The following is a 20,559-nucleotide window of genomic DNA, read 5'->3' as shown; positions in this document are numbered from 1 at the left end:
GGGAGCTTCATGAAATGGGTTTCCATGGTCGAGCAGCTGCACACAAGCCTAAGATCACCAAGCTCAATGCCAAGCTTCGGCTGGAGTGGTTTAAAACACACCACCGCTGGACTCTGGAGCAGTGGAGACATGTTCTCTGGAGTGGTGTATCACGTTTCTCTATCTGGCAGTCTGATGGATGAGTCTGGGTTTGGTGGATTTCAGTAGAACGTTACCTACCAGAATGCATAGTGCCTACTGTAAAATTGGGTGGAGGAGTGATTATTTTGATGGTTTGAGCTGAGCCCCTTCATTTAAGGGTAATGTTAATGCTACTGCATACAAAGACGTTACAAAATTGTATTCTTCCAACTTTTTGGCAACAGTTTGTGGAAGACCCTTTTCTGTTCAAACATGACTGTGCCCCAGTGCACAAAGCAAGGTCCAAAAAGATGGTGTGACAAGTCTAGTGTGGGAGAACTCAAGTGACCTGCAAACATCCAGTTTTCTTTTTGTAACTAACTATGGCAAAAATGCCAATATTGTTCGTAACATCATTAAAAAGCTTTGGGGAATATTAAAAGTGGATCCTATAATAGGGAATATTGTACCCTCAAATCTGGGGATTATTTATAAAAAAGCACCTAACATTAATGATTTAGTTACACATAGTTATATTGGGAATAAAAAGGCTAAATCTAGGAATTAGTTGACTCGCTGTGGTTTTTGTAAGGGGTGTAAAAATGTAGAAAGGAGATCTACCTTTAAGATTGAATCCCTCAAAACGAAATCCCAATCTGTAGAATTCAATAGGGGAAAAGGGGGATATCACATGTGAAGCATGAGGGTGTAATATATGCCCTAATATATGACCTGCTCTGTCCTTTTGGCCTCCAATATGTGGGTAGTCTCATAGTGTCTCGGCACACTTTAAAAAATGTCATGGTTGTTCCCTAAAGGAGGCTGCCTTTCTGGGGTATGGAGTTAATGAACTAATCATGAAGGGGGTGGGGAATAAAAAAGAAATTAGTAAAAATTAAATGGATTGAATGTAAAACATGGGGACGATGGCACCTAGGGTATTAAATATACATTTTAAAATAAAACTTTTTCTGGTTGATTAGAAGCCCTTTTGAATAAATGCCACATTTGGGGTTTAGAGAAACTTGCACATTGGGATTTCACTGAATGAAGGGAAATTGATTTCCCATTTATATATCGGGTCTATGCAAGTTTTTATAGTACAGTCTTTAAAAGGTTTTATGTAGAAATAGGACATTTTAATATTAGCGTTTCTTGTATATGGAAATTGGGATGACTAATTGGTATTGCACATAGGATTATACTCCTATAATAAATAGGGTAATTACTGTAGTAGAGGATCTCTTCTCTTGCTTATGCAGATAGTTAAGTGAACGGCTTTCTACCTTTTTCTAATTGTTTTCTCCTTCTTCATATTTGATTACAGTACATGCAGCCAAATGAATAGACAGTTTATGTTGTTAGTTCTAGTAAGAATTGGCTAGTCGGGATGTTACTTCTTATCTGCATGCTGTGAAGGCAATGTTGAAATGTATCGGTTTCTTGGAGTCGAGTGCTGTTTGCATGGATGAGTTGGTAGTGAAATCCTACTGGTCCATTTTGATCATGTGACACAAGTCACGAAACAAAGGTTAGACTGATAGAGTGTCACTTTCGTCATGATATAGGGAATAAGGGGAGAAATCTGACTGAAAAATAATATTGGATTACTGAATAATCACGCAAGTTAAAAGCAATATTGTTTGGGTTGAAAAAAATCAGTGTATCTAGTATCCATATGCATTTACATCTGTAGATTAATTTTATTTAATTGTTTTTTTAGAATATTTTTTATGGGAATAATCTCAGATGACATATTATATATCTGTTTTTATTTTTATTCTGTATTATTGTATAGAATTATGTACTTTTGACATTAACCCCTTCAGGACTGAGCCTGTTTTAGCCTTCAGGACGAAGCCGATTTTTCAAATCTGACATGTGTCACTTTATGTGGTAATAACTCCGGAATGCTTTTACCTATCCAAGCGATTCTGAGATTGTTTTCTCGTGACATATTGTACTTTATGTTAGTGAAAAAATTTGGTTGATAAATTCAATATTTATTTGTAAAAAAAACACCAAGATTTGGAGAAAATTTGCAAAAATTAGCATTTTTCAACATTTAAATGTATCTGCTTGTAAAACAGATAGTAATACCACACAAAATAGTCACTAGTTAACATTTCCCATATGTCTACTTTAGTTTGGCATCGTTTTTTGAACATTCTTTTATTTTTCTAGGATGTTACAAGACTTAGAACTTTAGCAGCGATTTCTCATATTTTCAAGAAAATTTCAAAAGGCGATTTTTACAAAGACCAGTTCAGTTCTGAAGTGGCTTTGAGGGCCTTATATGTTAGAAAGTCCCCATAAATCACCCCATTTTGAAAACTGCACCCCTCAAGGTATTCAAAACAGCATTCAAAAAGTGTATTAACCCTTTAGGCATTTCACATGAATTAAAGCAAAGTAGACGTTAAAGTTACAAATTTCATTTTTTTTTTACAAAATTAATTTGTAATAAAAAAAATTCTATACCACAGAAGGTTTTACCCGAGAAATGTAACTTATTATTTATTGCCCAGACTCTGCAGTTTTTAGAAATACCCCACATGTGGCCCTAGTGTGCTAATTTACTGAAATACAGGCCTCAGAAGCAAAGGAGCACCTAGTGGATTTTGGGGCCTTCTTTTTTTTAGCATATATTTTAGGTACCATGTCAGGTTTGAAGAGGTCTTGTGGGGCCAAATCAATTAAGACCCCCAAAAGTGACCTCATTTTGAAAACTACACCCCTCAGGGAATTTATCTAGGGGTATAGTTAGCATTTTGAACCCACAGATTTTTTGCTAAATTTATTTGAATTAGTATGTGAAGATGAAAATCTACTTTTTTTCTGAAAAAACTTAGACATTTTTAATTTTTTCAAGCAATAAAAGAGAAAAAACACCCCAACATATGTAAAGCAATTTCTTCTGATTATAGCAATACCCCATATGTGGTAATAAACTGCTGTTTGGACCCACAGCAGGACTTAGAAGGGAAGGAGCACCATTTGGAATTTGAAATTCTGATTTTGCTGGAATAGTTTTCAGTGCCGTGTCGCGTTTGAAATGCACTGGAGGGAACAAAATAGTGGAAACCCCCGGAAAGTGACCCCATTTTGGAAACTACACTCATCAAGGAATTTTTCTAGGGGTAAAGTTAGCATTTTAACCCCATTTTTGTTTTGCTGAATTCATTGGAATTATTCTGTAAAGGTAAAAATCAACTTTTTTTCTGAAAAAGGGTAGCCATTTTTAATTTTTACAAGGAATAAAGGAGAAAAAGCACCCCAACATTTGTAAAAAATTTCTCCCGATTATGGAAATATGCCATATGTGGTAATAAACTGCTTTCTGGACCCACAGCAAGGCTTAGAAGGGAAGGAGTGCTATTTGGCTTTTGGAGCTCAAATTTAGCTGAAATGGTTTTTGGGTGCCATGTCGCATTTGCAAAGCCCCCGAGGGACCAAAACAGTGGAAACCCCCCAAAAGTGGAAATTAGAACCACATAAAGAATCTATCTAGGGATATAGTGGGCATTTAGACCCCTCAAGTCTTTTGCAGGATTTATTAGAATTAGGCCGTGAAAATGAATATCAACATTTCTTCCACTAAAATGTTGCATTTTTTCAATTTCACAAAGGATAAAGGGGGAAAAAGCACCCAACATTTGTAAAGCAATTTCTTCCGAGTACGGCAATACCCCACATGTGGTCATAAATGGTTTTCATTAGAAAGTAATTAACCCTTTCTGGACTGATCCATTTTTTTATTTTCCTTTTTAGTTTTTTCCTCCCCGCGTTCCAAGAGCCACAACTTTTTTATTTTTCAGTCAATAGAGCGGTATGAGGGCTTATTTATTGGGGGACGAGCGGTCGTTTTTATTGGTACCATTTTTTGGTACATATAACTTTTTGAGCACTTTTTATTACATTTTTAGGTAGAGCCAATGTGACCAAGAAAACAGCGATTTTGCCATTTAAAATTCTTTATTTTTCACGTCAGACGCTCCATACATCACCCCCCACACTAAGACATGCTATGTCATGGTGCGCAAAGGGGTTAATGTGCAGCGCATGGTGCGGAGTGAAAATTACAATTTTCCACTCATATGCCATTTTAGTGCACTACATGTTATGCCCAGTTTGTGCCACTGAATATTAACCGGCTTCTCCCGGGTATGGCGATGCCATATCTGTGGACGTAAACTGGTGTTTAGGCATGCTGCAGGGCTCAGAAGGGAGGGACGCCATTTGGCTTTTGGGGCGCAGATGTAGCTTGGTGGTAGTTGTTCTGTTTGGGGTTTTACTGGTGTTTCAGTTTATAATGTGGGGGCATATGTTATCTGTGCGGGGTACATCAGGGTATAATAAGAGGGTATAATAATGCAGTAAATACATAATAATCCGCAGATATGTGGCCGGTGTCGCACTGATAAATGGCACCCGATCTTATCTGCTTTTGGAACACTGCACATTTTGCATCGCCATATTCTGAGAGCCAGAACTGTTTTATTTTTTCTCCACCGGAGCTGCGTGAGGGTTTATTCTTTGCGGGACAATCTGTAGGTTTTCATTGGTACCATTTTGGGGTAACAGAAATTTTTTTGATCACGTTTTATTCCATTTTTTGGCAAGCAAGGTGACCAAAAACCATCAATTCTGACAATGTTTTTTATTCGTTTTTTTATGGCCTTCACCCTGGGCTATAAATGACCATTTTACTTTATTCTGCGGGTCGATACGATTACGGCGATACCAGATGTATATAATTTTTTTATGTTTTGCAGCGTTTGTGCAATAAAATCACTTATTTATAAAATAAATAATCTTTTGTGTCACCATATTCTGAGAGCGATAACTTTTTTATTTTTTAGTCAAAAAAGCGGTGTAAGGGCTTGTTTTTTGCGGGACGGGATGTAGTTTGTATCGGTACAATTTTGGCGTACATGCGACTTTTTGATCACTTTTTATTGTATATTTTGGGAGGGTTGGTAACCAAAAAATTGTGATTTGGGCACAATTTCGTTTATTTTTTTTGCGGTGTTCACCGTGCGGGAAAAATAATATTACAGTTTTATAGTTGGAGACGTCACAAACGTGGTGATACCAAATATGTGTACTTTTTTTAACGTGTTAATTTTTTTCCTATAATAAAAGACTTATTATAGGAAAAAAAATATTCTTTGTTTATGTCACTTCTAACTTTTATTTTTAAACTTTTTAAAAACATTTTTATTATCTTTTTTTTACTTTTTTTACTTGTCCCACTAGGGGACACTTAGACTTGCAGCTCTGATCGCTGCTGGAACACATTACACTACACACGTAGTGTAATGTGTTCTAACTGTCATTGTGACGTGACAGTCCTCCGAGGCTTCCGTACATGGCAACCCGGAGGTCATTGTCTGGCCTCTGGTTGCCATGATAAGGATCGCCAGCCCCCGCAAATGCATGTGGGGGGCTGCCGATCCGCTGTAAAGCTCTTCGATGTGGTGATCGCAATCGACCACCGCATCGAAGGGGTTAATTGCCGATTTCAGCGGCGACAGGCCGCTGGTCGGCAACGGGGAGAGCAGGGCAGACGCCCTGCACAGTTAACCGCCGCTGCGGTGTAGCGCCGCGCGGCAGTTAACTGTTAAAGCGCGGACGTAACTGCACGCCCAGGTGCGTGAAGTTACTGCTCACCTGGACGTGCATTTACGCCAAGGTGCGGGAAGGGGTTAAAAGGGTTGACCAGTCCCTAAAAATTGACGGCCTATCCTCAGCATATCTGATCGGCCAGGGTATGACTCCCGGGACCCCACACTGAGAAGCTGTTTTGAAGGGGTCACAGTACTCATACGAGCGCTGTTCCCCCTTTCATTCCTTATCTGCTCGTACTGTGAATCGCCAACAAACTTGTAGCAGCGCGTCACAGTATTACAGCCTTCTCCCATTTAGGGCATGGCCCCACGTGGCGGAATTCCTCCGCAACTGTCCGCATCAATGCCGCACCTAATCCGGGTTGCGGATTACGGCTGCGGATCTGCCCAAATGTGCAGTAAATTGATGCGGACTAGCTGCTGCGGACTGCGGGAAAAGTGCTTCCCTTCTCTCTATCAGTGCAGGATAGAGAGAAGGGACAGCACTTTCCCTAGTGAAAGTAAACGACTTTCATACTTACCGGCCGTTGTCTTGGTGACGCGTCCCTCCTTCGGCATCCAGCCCGACCTCCCTGGATGACGCGGCAGTCCATGTGACCGCTGCAGCCTGTGATTGGCTGCAGCCGTCACTTACACTGAAACGTCATCCTGGGAAGCCGGACAGGAGACAGAAGCAGGGAGTTCTCGGTAAGTATGAACTTCTATTTTTTGACAGGTTGCTGTATATTGGGATCGGTAGTCACTGTCCCGGGTGCAGAAACAGTTACTGCCGATCGCTTAACTCTTTCAGCACCCTGGACAGTGACTATTTACTGACGTCTCCTAGCAACGCTCCCGTCATTACGGGAGCCCCATTGACTTCCTCAGTCTGGCTGTAGACCTAGAAATACATAGGTCCAGCCAGAATGAAGAAATGTCAAGTTAAAAAAGCAAAACGCATCCGCAGCACACATAACATGTGCATGACAGCTGCGGACTTCATTGCGGAAATTAGAATCTCCATTGAAGTCAATGGAGAACTTCCGCAATGAGTCCGCAACCAGTCCGCCACTGCTCCGCAACAGACAGAGCATGCTGCGGACACCAAATTCCGCTCCGCAGCCTATGCTCCGCAGCGGAATTTTACGCATCGTCTAAACGAACACTGCTAAATTAAAGTGGAAGTCAATGGAGAAACGGCTCCGCTGCGGATTAACGCTGCGGAGTGTCCGCAGCGGAATTTAAGTGAAATTCCGCCACGTGTGAACCCAGCCTATACAAGTGTGTCGGCGATTCACAAGTGTGTCGCCGCTTCAAAACAGCTAATCTGCAGGGGTCCCGGGAGTCAGACCCCGAATGATCAGATATTAATGGCATATCCTGAGTATAGGCCATCAATTTTTAGGGACTGAAAACCCCCTTAAAGTATATACTGCTGTTTTTCAAGCTGACTATAAATGCGCTTACTACATGCATCGGAGGAAGCAGTTCAGGATTCACACGACCGGGTCGCGTCTGAGCCCGAGTGCCGGCCGGCAAAATCGGCCATTCTGCCCGGCCGGTTTGCATAAAGTTATGCATCCGTGCCGGGCCGGGCAGATCCGGACAGTGACATCAGCGGCAACTCCTGAAGGGGAATCCCCATGTGTTCGGGGATTCCACTTCAGGAGTTTCCCCTGATGTCACTGCCCAGATATGGACAGAGACATCAAGCGCTCTGTCCAGGAGCGGAATCCCCGAACACCCGGGGATTCCGCTCCTTCAAGGAGCTAAAGTGCGGCTAGCACATAGCAGAGCGGGGAGATACCTCCCCGCTCTGCTATAGTGGCGTCGCTACAGTAGTAGCAGCAGCAGCAGCTGCTGCAGCTGCTAGCGGCGCCATCAAAGGTGTCGCCGGGTCAGGGCGCTTTTAAAACAAGCAGGAGAAGGGAGCCAGCGCAGCGCTCCCTTCCACCTGCTGTACACCCTGGCCCTGCCACACCGTGTACAGCGATGCCATTCGTCAGAATGGCATCAACTCCTCCTCCTCACATGCACTCTGCGCTGTGAGGGGGAGGAGATACCCGGGCGAAAATAGAGCATGTCCTATTTTTTGACGGGCGGTTTTCCCAGCCGTCAAAAAATCGGTCGTGTGAATAGCCCCATTAGGGGTCTATTATTCCTAATGCAGCCGGGTGCCGGCCGATTTATGAACGGACGGCACCCGGCCGGGAAACCCTGCCGTGTGAAGGAGGCCTAAACTAGAGTCGGGAAAACATGGCTGAATACAGCATGGACTTTTATTGATATATGCATGTTTTTACTGATGTTTGTGAGTATAAATACAGATTTTAAAGTGCGAATCAAAGGACGATGTCCACCTATATGTTTTTCTTTAATAGTAAGAGCATATTATACCATCTGTGTGAGAAGTCTGTTGCGGTTTTGATTGGAGGCAACTGATCTAATCTGCCTTTTATTCCTGGAGTCGGAGGAGAAAGGCTATTTCCTACTTCCATTACATATAGACACTGGTTGAGCGCAACAATTGTTTAATACTGTGGCCTGCACAGAGCCCTAACCTCCACCCCATCCAACACCTTTGGGATGAATTGGATTGCTGATTACAACATCAGTGCTTGACCTCACAAATGCTCTTCTGGATGAACGTGCACAAATTCCTACACACTCAGGGGCGGATTATAATAAGGGCAATCTGGGCAAGTGCCCAGGGCCCAAGGTTGCAGAGGCGGCCCAACAGCACTATAATTGCATCTGTGTATATAGGACGCAGATATAATTAAACAGATCACTAGTGCTGGCAGGACAACGAACATTAGTTCCTCGCCCTGCCATTCAGCGCTTTTCAATAACACAAGCGGCGTGATGACGTCATTGCCCTGCTGGCGTCGTTCAGCTCCCGCAGCCTTGGTTTGAAGAGACCAGACGGCCTGCGTTGCTAGAGGACAGTGCGGGAATGGGATGTTTTTCAGTTAACTGTGAGTGGTTCTATCTAAAGGAGGTCTATGTAGGGCACTATCTCCAGGGGGCTCTATGGGGGAACTATCTACTGGGGGCACTATCTACAGGGGGCTCTATGGGGAGCAGTATCTACAGGAGGCTCTATAGGGGGCACTATATACAAGGGGCTCTATAGTGGCACTATGTATGAAGGGCACTATGTACAGGGGGCTCTATGTGGGGCACTGTCTACAGGGAGCTCTATGTGGGGCACTGTCTACAGGGGGCTCTATTAGGGGCCCTATCTGAAGGGGGCTCTATGAGGGGCACAATCTACAGGGGGCACTATCTACACGGGGCTCTAAGAGGGGCACTATCTACAGGGGACTCTATGGGGAGCACTTTGTGTGTGTGGGACACAGTGTATGGTGCTATTATAATCAGGGACTGAGTGTATGGTGCTATTATAATTAGGGGCGTAGTGTGTGGCGCCATCTTTGTTTATAGGTGCGGAAATGTTTGAAAAGTGAGAAGCTAAAGACATCTGAGCGGCAAACTGCAGAAAGGGCCATGGCCAGGAGAAGTCATCATAGAGGTCTGGACCGGATGGAGAACAAAAGAGAAAAAGAACGACTAGAATATAAGACTTCACCTGTGAGTCACTCAATGTAAATTTTCTGCCTCTAATTAGTACTGTATACACTGTATGATCTGCAGCGAGATGATGGATGGTATGTTTTTTTGTTTGTTGGTGAAACAGCAACTCCCAGCATATCCTTGCCATTGTGACAGCCATGATGGGAGTTGTAGTTTTACGCCGTACAAACCTATACGGCAGGGGTTATACTGAATGTGCAAATTATCTCTGTACTGAGCTGTATTTGTGCTGCTACTGTATTTATTTACTGAGCTTGGTTCTGTATTTGTTTACTGAGCTTGGATCTGCTGCAGTATATATGTACTGAGCTTTGTTCTGGTGCTGTATATATGTACTGAGCTTGATTCTGGTGCTGTATTTATTTACTGAGCTTGGTTCTGGTATTGTATATATGTACTGAGCTTGGTCAAGTGCTGTATTTATTTACTGATCTTTCTTCTGGTGCTGTATTTATCTACTGAGTTTGGTTCTGCTTCTGTATTTATGTACTCAGCATTTAGTATGTATTTTTATGTACATTTATGAGTATTTATGTACTCAGTATTTCTGTACTGAGCTTGTTCCTGGTGCTTAATCTATGTACCGAGCTTGGGTCTGGTGCTGTATTTATGTACTCAGCTTGGTCCTTTATTTATGTACTGATTTTGTCCTGGTACTGTATTTATGTAGTGAGCTTGGTTCTGCTGCTGTATATATGTACTGAGCTTTGGTATGGTGCTGTATATATGTACTGAGCTTAGTTCTGGTGCTGTTTTTATCTACTGGGCCTTGTCCTGGTGCTGTATGTATGTATTGTACTTGGGTCTGGTGATGTCTTTGTACTGAATTTTGTCCTGGTGCTGTATTTATGTATTGAGATTGGTTCTGGTGATGTATCTTAGTACTGTGCTTAGTTCTGATGCTGTATTTATTAACTGAGCCTTGTCTTGCTTTTGTATATATGTACTGAGCTTGGGTCTGGTGCTGTATATATGTACTGAGCTTAGTTCTGGTGCTGCATTTATGTACTGAGCATTGTCCTGCTTTTGTATATATGTACTGAGCTTTGTTCTGGTGCTGTACAAATGTACTGGGCTTTGTTTTGGTACTGTATTTATGTACTGAGCTTGGTTCTGGTGCTGTATATATTTACGTTATCTTAAGGTAAATGTAGAGTTAAACAACAGAGACTGGTTCTTTAAGGTTATATTCACGCGCAGCATTTTTTTTTCCAGAAACCACGATCAATTTAAAGCTCCTGACCACTTTAGGGTCTCAAAGAATTCTGCTTTTTCTCTTCTGTATGGCTCATTCTGCTCTTACAGTGAATTCAGAACCGTGCCAGATCTGTGGCCGCCTAAACAGAAATCTGCAAATATACGTACAGTGTCTTTAGAGTTTTGGGGGGCACACTTGATCGCTATTGTACCCTTAATCTGCCCCTGTACGCACTACAAAATCACATGGAGAGCCTACCCAGAAGAGTGGAGGCTGTTATAGCCGTAAAAGGGGGACCAACTCCATGTTAACAGCCATGGTTTTAGAATGGGATGTTTAACAATCTCATATAGGTGTGATGGCCAGGGGTCGGCATACTTTTGGCCATATAGTGTACATACAGCATATACCTTATTACTATGCCTTATTTCCCAGTTGCCAAGGATGTAATACAGTGAGGGGCCAAACCTCTTGCCATCATCTTGTTTTCTTTCATACATGTCCCTGTAGTCAAACTAGCAGACGTCTTGTAATTAAAGATGTAATTAGTTAATGGCCACTTACCACTAGACAGCTTCAGAGCTTGTGAGAGGGAATCAATTCTCAAATGTTTCCATGGTAAACATTTTGGTTACAAGTAACCAAGCAACAGTGAATTACAAGTATTTCCAGAAATAAATATACCATTTATAACTTTTGAAAGCTTTACTTTATCACATTGCGTACATGTACTGTTTGTTATGGAGGTCAGAAAATGACCACTTACCTCTGCGGATTGCAGCCAGGAGGTCGCTCCTAGCATCACTCATAGGAATAAGTGGAATCTGCGGTTTCCTTGGTTCCACAGTGAGAGTGGGAGGGGAAGCTGAATGAGCAGGTGAAGCTGTAAGAGTTAGAGGGCCTGGAGGGGGTGGGGGAGGCGCAATGGGTGGTCCCAAAGAACCAGTTTGAGGAGGAGAGATAGAGTATGGGCAGGGAGGAGCTGGAGGTGGGGCAGGGATATATGAAGACATGGTGGTAGCTACATTGGGAGCTACGGGAGTGGGTGCTGAAATTGGGCTGTCAAAAGCTGTTTGTGCAGAAGGAATTACAGGAGGCGGTGGTGGTGGGGCAGGAGGCACAAAATATTCAGTCCTTGGACCTTGTTGTCCACTAAAAGAAAAAAGAAACACATTGCAATTCCTGTAAGTGAATAATTCAATATTCTGTAATATGTGCATCTTATTAGACATGCAAGCATTAAGATAATACATTACAATTCATTTTATAAACTCACAAACATCACTATTTGACCAAAAAGTGTATAGCACTGATTTTTAAAAATGCAAAATGAGTTAGTGTATTTCTATAAAGGTATTTGACAATAAGGTCCTTGTATATAAACAAGAAATAGAAAAAAAACAGGGTACAAGTGCACCCTGGAGAAATAAATATGTACTGGGCAGGAAGTCCTATCCTATGCAGAAGAGCGGTACCTATTATATTTATCCTTGATCCAGGAAAGCAAGTGTTGACTAAATTGACAGACTAAATTGTTCATCTGGAAAGTCACAAATTATTGATGAGAGCCACAGAGAAAAACAACTAATAAATAAATTATGACATTTGGAAAATTATAGTTACTTTTACATGTAAGTAAATATTTCAGTGTAAACTCTGTGTGGCCTGCCTCTTTTTGTGTAAGTATTGCGTGATATAAAACGGTATGAGGAAGCAGACAAGTTATCTCTTATCATATGACAATATCATCTAAAAAATATGTAACTGGAGTAAAATTGGTGCAGTTAATGAATCAATTAATTTAATTGGTAGCATAAGAATAATGCATGCCTCCCAACATTTAAATTCCAAAGCGGGAGACATTTCTTCTCCTCATCCGCTCCATCTAGAAATGTTGCCAGAACATAATAGAAACACCTCTGTTAATGCAAGTTTGCATACCCCGGCCCCTTGTGTGGTCCGGTTCAGACTGTTGGCTGGTATGATATAATAGTGTGTCTGCAGTAAACATTTATTAGTATGCAAATAACCAGGGCAAACTCTGTAGGCATTGAGCAAAGTTGAAGTAAAATATTTACAAAGTTACTGAACTTTTTTTACATGGATTATATTTTGTTCGTTAAATTTTAAAAAATATAAAAAGATGCAGCCTTTTAAAGGAACTCTATGCGTGTTTTATGCCTCATGCAGAACCTGAGAGGATGGTGAATGGCACAAAGATTCAATAAACACCAAAGGGAGAATCCCTGTGTCATGCACCTTGAGGCCTTGCACTAGGCATTACACAATATATACGTTTTGTCCAGAGTTAGATTTTATCAGTATTAGGTTCAGATGAGGTGTCAGAGGCACACAGGAGCCGCAGTCAGCCGAGACATCAAATCAGCTCACTGACGGATTCGGCTGACAGCGTCATTCTGCTGCTTCTATGTACATAGAAGCTGCAACACTGAAAGGAAGCAACGTTTTTAATAAAAGAAAAGTGCTCATTATAAAAAATTCCATATATATATATTTTTTTTAAATTACATCAATGCTTCCTTTAACTTTTAAGTGTAGCTTCACCTTAGTGAGCATTCAACAAGAGTGAACCCACACTTGAAAGGCCTTCCTGTTAACTGCTGTTTGTAAAATAAATCCTACAGCATCTCTACGTACAGTATATAAGCTTATAAATACCCCTACCAACGTTTTCTTTACTATAGACCTACTACATCCCTGCCCACCAGTGGGCAACATATAAAAGATAAATGGCTGTCTAATTATTTAGACATATGCCCAGTCATAGTAACTTCTGCGTTCAGATTAAAATCGATTCATTCAGAAAGCTGCAACATCTGACAGCCTATAAAAGATTATACAGAATGAGATGGACGCAGTCCAAGTGTTGTGTGTTAGTCCTCTCCCACAATCTGATATTTCTATATCTGTCACAAAAGTCAGCTAAATGCTTCTTGGCAATCGATGTGAATGGCATCTGGCGCCGTGTCTGGGATTTAACACTTGCTGGTGTCGCTGATTTACATGGAAAGAAGCTGTGAACTCTCCAAGGTGCTGAAACTTTCTACCTAGGAACCAGTGTATCTATATGTACAGCTGAACATAAATCCACAAGATGGCTATCTGAAATATTTCCCATGCATTCAATAAACTTTACACATCAGGTCACAGGAGGAGGTAGTTATACAGTCCCCAGAGATGTCCTATTTGTGCAGCATTAAAGATTGAGCTCCAACACTAAAGTCTATGTTGCATATATAGGACATAGCTGTAGACTGCACCACTACCTCCTCATCTGCCATAATGTTCAGAGACATTTAGAGCTGCACATATATTAGAAAGTTTGAGCACCCCTTAGACACATTTGTACACAGGCCCTTTAAAAAAAAAAACTTTCCACACTTGCCATCTCTGTAAAGAAGTCTGCAGAGAGGGGACAGATCCACTCATTGTCAATGAATAGTCTAAATAGAAGCCCTGGAACATGTAATAATGTATATGGCTTTTAAACCAACCAAATATGTGTTTAAAAGTTTGAGCACATAAATTACTATGATATGTTAATATTTTGCCACTTCTAGCAGATAAGGATGAGAGTGCAAGACAAGTAGGCAGAGAGGAAGATGACAATAGGTCAAGTGGCATTAACATAAGAAGGTCCGCCCTAAGAGCTGCAAGAATAAATGCTGGAGAGATTCTCAGCTCTGCCTCCACTTCTCCTCCTGATAGAAATGGAAACATTTCAAAATAGAGTCTATAATTTTACTGTATTTGAAAAGGGGTGCCTTAAAAAAATACGAGGAGATGTGGGCTCTCTGGCTAGACGGCTTGGATCTGGCTTCTGTTGAGTTGATAAGAGATAGGGGTGTTGTCACGTTGGGTGCGTGGACCCACTGGGCCGCACCGCCTTGACGGTATAACAGCTGGCCAACAGGGTACAAGTCAAAGTCAATAGTTCGTATAGGTGTACCTGTGGTAACTTCTGACAGTAGCGAAGACAGGCTCGGAGGGGACCTTGGCAGCAGGCAGACACCAGGAGTGGTGTAACCAGGAAGGCGTAGTACACAGCACAACACGACTCCAACTCTAAACGGCACTTGAACCAGGATAGTCTGGGACCCAGGATACAGGTAGCAGGAACGGGAACACTGGGAACTGAGAAACACTTAAGGGACCATTTGCAGAGATGAACATAGGTAAGCGACAACAACGCTCAGGCAATGTAGGAAGGGGCAGGGGTTCAACCATTGGGCTGTCTGGAGATAGGTGAGATTCTTGTGGTCAGTGAATATCAGGATGGGATGAACTTCACCCTCTAGTACATGTCTCCACTCCTCCAGGGCCAATCTGATGGCGAGTAACTACCGATCCCCAATCGAGTAGTTGCATTCTGCGGAAGAGAAGAGTTTAGAGTAGTAGCCACATACCACTGCCTTGCCCTTGGAACCTCTCTGGAACAGAAGTGCAACAGCACCAACAGAAGAGGCGTGCACCTCCAACGAAAACTGTCTACATACATCTGGATGATGGAGGATAGAGGCTGACGTGAAGGCACTCTTCAGGATAATAAAAGCGGATACCGCTTCTGGAGTCCACACCATGGCGTTCATGCCTTTTTTGGTGAGGGTAGAGATAGGAGATGTCAGTGAGGAGAAGTTTGGAATGAACTGTCTGTAGAAATTGGCGAATCCCAGGCAATGCTGTATGGACCTTAAGCCTTGAGGACGTGGCCATTCCAGGACGGCCTTTACCTTCTCAGGATCCATCTTGAGGCTTTGATCCGAGATGATGTAGCCCAAGAAGTGTAGAGAATTTCTCTCTAACACGCACTTTTCGAACTTGGCGTACAGGCGATTCTCCCTTAATTGCAGCAAAACTTGATGGACATGTCTCTGATGAGTCATCGGATCTGGAGAAAAAATCAAGATGTCATCAAGATAAACCACAACACAAACATAGAGGAGGTCACGGAAGATGTCATTAACGAACTCTTTGAAGACCGCGGGAGCGTTACACAGGCCGAAGGGCATTACTAGGTATTCATAGTGTCCGTCACAGGTGTTAAATGCCGTCTTCCAATCGTCACCACGGCAAATCCGGATTAGGTTATAAACCCGTCGCAGGTCTAACTTAGAAAATTTTTTGGCTCCTCGTATGCGATCAAACCAGTTCTGAAGTCAATGGCAACGGATATCTATTTTTTACCATTATCTGGTTGAGACCCCAGTAGTCGATGCAGGGTTGCAGAGAACCATCCTTTTTCTTGACGAAGAAGAACCCGGCTCCTGCCGGGGAGGAAGACTTCCATATGAAGCCCCTCTCCAGATTCTCCTTAATATAGGCGGACATGAACTGAGTGTCTGGCAAGGAGAGAGGATGTACCCTACCATGGGGAAGGGATGCATCATGAATCAGCTCGATAGGACATTCATACGCTGATGTGGGGGCAGCATCTCCACCTCCTTCTTGCTGAAGACATCCGAGAACATAGAATAATGAGAAGGCAATCCTGTCAAAGACTGAGGCAGAGGAGGCTGAACCGGATGGATCTGTACCCAGCAGCGGTTGAGGCACACGGAACTCCACTGGAGAACCTCTCCAGAATTCCAATCCAGAACTGGGGCATGTAGTCGGAGCCAGGGCAGGCCCAGCAGCACAGGGTTGATGGCCATAGACAGGACAAAAAATGAGATGAGCTCGGAATGAAGGACTCCCACTTGGAGCTTCAGTGGCTTAGTCACAGCTACAACCGGGTCTGGCAGAGATAGTCCATTCACCGAGGCAACAATCAAAGGCCTCTCCAGAGGGATTGTGGGCAACTGGAGAAGATGCACAGGGTCTCTCTGAGTGAAGTTAGCTGCAGATCCAGAGTCCAGATAGGCAGCGACCCGGTGCGTCTTTTCGCGGGACACAATGGTCACGGGAATGGACAATTTAGAAGAAAGTCCTTCTTCACCCAGGGTTGTCTCTCCAACCAACCCTAGGCTCTGGGGCTTTTGGGGGCACAGACGCACAAGATGGCCTCTGAGGCCGCAATACAGACAAAGACTCCTTTGGAGGAATAGCTGATGAGGACAGAAGGGGCTGCTGCAAAGTAGGAGCCGGGTTAGGGAGTCCTCCCTCCCGATGGGCCTCTTGGAACCGTTCTCGGATCCTTATGTCAATCTGGGCGGCCAGAAGGATGAGGTCATCCAGGGTAGATGGCAGGTATCGGGCGGCAAGCTCGTCCTTAATCTCAGGAGACAGTCCCTACCAGAATGTAGCCACCAAGGCCTCATTGTTCCACAACAACTATCCCGCCAGAATGCGGAAGTGGATGGCATACTCGCCCACGGAAGTGTCTCCCTGGCGAAAGTTCAGAAAGGAGGCAGCTGCCGACGAGACTCGTCCAGGCTTCTCAAACACCGTGCAAAATATCCGTAGGAACCGTTGGAAGTCACGTGTGTCTGGTCCTTTTCTCTCCCAGATAGGGTTCGCCCATGCTAGGGCCTTGCCAGTGAGGAGAGAGATGATGAAAGTGACCCTTGCGCCATCAGTGCAAAATGCTATTGCATACAGACTGAAGTGGATTTGGCACTGGTTCAAAAATCCCCTGCAGGTCCTCGCGTCTCCATCATAGGGATGAGGCAGCGGCAGAGAAAATCGGGGATTAGCACTGCCAGGAGGTGTAGTAGGAGGAACAGCAGCTTGCTCATCCAGCCGACGTGCAATAATGTTCAACGCCTGGAGGAGTTAGTCCTGTCGAGACCGAAGGTCTAGCATATCTGCACGCATCACTTGTGACGTTGTCATGGTCTTGGATTGACCAGCGGGGTCCATAACCTGAGCGTACTGTCATGTTGGGTGCGTGGACCCACTGGGCTGTACCGCCTTGACGGTTTAGCAGCTGGTCAACAGGGTACAAGTCAAAGTCAATAGTTCGAATAAGTGTACCTGTGGTAACTTCGACAGTAGCGAAGACAGGCTCGGATGGGACCTTGGCAGCAGGCAGACACCAGGCGTGGTTTAACCAGGAAGGCGTAGTACACAGCACAACACGACTCCAACTCTAAATGGCACATGAACCAGGATAGCACGGGACACAGGATACAGGTAGCAGGAACGGGAACACTGGAAACTGGAAATCACTTAAGGGACCATTTGCAGAGACGAACATAGGTAAACGACAACAACGCTCAGGCAATGCAGGAAGGGCCCTTCTTATAGTCCAGAGTGCTCATGAGCCAATTTGGGTATCTAATTCAGGTGCCCTACGGGACACAGCAGAATGAAGCGGAAGTGAGTGCTGGCGTCCCCTGAGGAGATGCGGGTCAGCGCTCACTGGTCGAAGGCTGCGGCTGTCAGGAGGTGAGTAAACCTGACGGCCCGCAGCTATCGGTGTTACAGGTGTATCTAAGAATCTTATTTAGAAGTATGGTGGTATAGAGCGGATGTATCAATATGACACTGATAAGAACACTGCTGATAGATGCCATTAATGACATGACTGTCGGGTGATGTTTAATATTTGCTGAAACAACGTTTATAAGGATTGGGCCAGACAAATTCCCAGGTGTACCAGGTTGGGGAAAGGGGAAGGGGTTCTGGGGGGGGCATGTGTTTTGTATTTCTTTGTATTGCTCGTACTTTTTGTATTTGTACGTACATGTATTGTGAAAAAATGTAAAACCTTTTTTGTTCTAATAAAAAGTTACTTGATAAAAATTTTTTTTAGTTATAGTGATAAGTCAGCAGGACACCTAGTCAAGAAGACTTGCAGGAGATATGGAGAGCGGAGACTCTACAGCAAAAAGCAGGATGGTGTTTATGGTAAATTATATTCTGCCAACAGGCTTGGCATACAGGGGCTGTAGTAGTACAACACACTAATGGGCTGGTGGGAAAACCATGGGAAAAACATATATGGGGAAATACAAGTTATAAATCATCTAAAGTTACAGATCATTATAGTTACTATGAGTTACAATGTTTAGACTTGGGAGTACATGTAAATGGTCTTTCATGGACTGGGATCACTGATCTGATTTGTAAAGGCCTTTGAAATAACTAACAACTTAAAGATCTAACTGAAGCAATCCCTAACAATTAATGTCACAGATTGCAAATTACACATTAGTCATAACTTTCAGAAATATTTGCAAATTTAGAATAAGTGCAATGCAAAACTTTTGGTCATTATATTCAGCTAATTCAACTACTACAAGACATTTCATTTAGGTTTGTTTGACTGCTGAGATAGTTAATGAAAAGAAGCTGTCTCACTCTCCTCTCTACAGACATGATCAAATGTGTCACTTACCCATAATCCTTCAGGACCTGAGGCCGTGGGCCATTGAGTATGGCCTCTGGTGGCTGTGGTACATGAGCCTGCTGGGCTCTGTTCAGACTGTTCTGTCGGCTACCTGGAGCTGATGTGCGGTAGCCATGCTCTTGCGCTTGAGTGGCCATTAGGATGATCTCTTTGTTCTCTGCGGTCAAGTGAGGGACAGCAGCCAGGATCTGCTGAGTAGGGTGGTTGGGGCTGGCAGGATATGAGTGATCAAGATCTGAAGCATACGACCTAATATTATAAAACAAAAAAATATATAATGTCAAAGCTGGAAGTACATATGATCTATTATAGCTAATGGTGCTGACATCTCAACCCAGGATGAAAGGGGTTAAATCAATATGCTAATTTCTCTGAATATTAGCAATAACAACTAAATTTATATTTTATAGAAATCTAGAACAAACACATATGCATTTATATAGTAAAATCTGCTTACACTTTATCAAGTGTATCAAAGTTTTTAGGAAATTAAATTGTACATATAATCCCCTCCATCCAGCCAACCCAAAATAAGAAACTTCCATTTGCTTCCCAGTTTAAAGATATTTCAATGTGGACATATTGTGCGTGGAACCTGCCTATTATCAGGGGACAGTGATCCCTCGGATGAAGTCACATGATATGGAGATGGTGAGAACCTGTTATCTGGCCTGAACTCCTTATCATATGCCATCATGTTCCATTCTAGCCTTCGGTTCCGAGCTTTCCGAACCTTCTTCACTTCCCGGGTGGGATCTTCCACCTGCCTCTGTTCCTGGGAGTATACAAAATAGAGGTGTAAAAAACATTAAGAGCTATAAGAATCTTTGTAACCATTTTTCTTGTTCTAATAAATGTGCTATAAAAAAAACCAAAAAAAACCTTTTTGATAAAAATGTCTTACCATATTGTATTTATAGCGCCAATGCAGACCCCTGTGCACCAGGTCGATGCCATAGTTACAGACTACAAACATTCCCTGTTTGTAATCTGATCCTGCAGTCTTATATCCTCTTGCTAACCTACCCCTGAGCACTGTAGAGGCATCTGTGGTCAGAGCAGGTTAGTGTTACTCACAGACATCATGAAAAATGTCCTAAAGGAGCAGTGTTTCTCAACTTTGGGTATGCGTAGCCTAAAGGGTACACCGCTCTGAATCCCCTGCTTACCTCCATACGTAGTTATATGACAAAATTTGGGCAGCCTGCAGCCAACACTAGAGAGAGTTTACTGCATACGGATATATACAGCTCCCAATAAGTTCAATGTGAGCTATACAAATTCATTTGCAGGTGAGCTTTCCATTGTGGTGGCTATAGGCATCCAGAATTGTATCATTAAAGTACTCTATAGATGTGTGAAAGAAAGCGGGGAATTTTTCAGCCATCCTTGTTAAGTCTGTCATACATTTTATTTCCCCACCGCAACATCCGTTCATGTGACAGCTCAGTTGCAAAGGACCTGTCTTCAGGGTTTATAAGAGTCAGTTCACATGGCGTTTTTTGGAACTGATTTTGACATGGAATCCGCGTTGGATTCTGCGCTAAGAAACGCCCAAAATTACGCCCCATTGTTCTTAGTGGGATTCCTGTAGGACTTTTAAGACAGATATTTTCTGCCTTACAAAAACGCCATATGAACTTACCGTAAGAGTGTACTGCTTGTTTTTAGCCATTTTTTGTCTTTTGAAAAACTAAATATGGTGGCGGTGCCCTAAGGAATTT

The 20,559-nt window shown here is 43.0% G+C and overlaps 1 protein-coding gene across 5 annotated transcripts in view; it reads right to left on the bottom strand.

Moving 5' to 3' along the window:
• The window catches only part of LOC142659517 (actin-binding protein WASF3-like), a 113,334-nt gene that overhangs the window by 10,915 nt on the left and 81,860 nt on the right, over positions 1 to 20,559 (bottom strand). For 4 of the 5 annotated variants that reach the window (XM_075835724.1, XM_075835722.1, XM_075835723.1 and 1 more), the window contains exons 6-8: positions 19,435 to 19,610; positions 18,824 to 19,084; positions 11,291 to 11,676 (exon numbers count right to left, since the gene is read on the bottom strand). In XM_075835724.1, coding sequence (XP_075691839.1) covers positions 11,291 to 11,676; positions 18,824 to 19,084; positions 19,435 to 19,610 — 823 coding nt within the window. The remainder of the gene's footprint in view (positions 1 to 11,290; positions 11,677 to 18,823; positions 19,085 to 19,434; positions 19,611 to 20,559) is intronic. The other variant, XM_075835726.1, reaches the window with a different exon arrangement.

Source organism: Rhinoderma darwinii, chromosome 8 (genome assembly GCF_050947455.1).
Source record: "Rhinoderma darwinii isolate aRhiDar2 chromosome 8, aRhiDar2.hap1, whole genome shotgun sequence".
NCBI lineage: Eukaryota > Metazoa > Chordata > Amphibia > Anura > Rhinodermatidae > Rhinoderma > Rhinoderma darwinii.
This window is presented reverse-complemented; position numbering and strand designations above follow the sequence as displayed.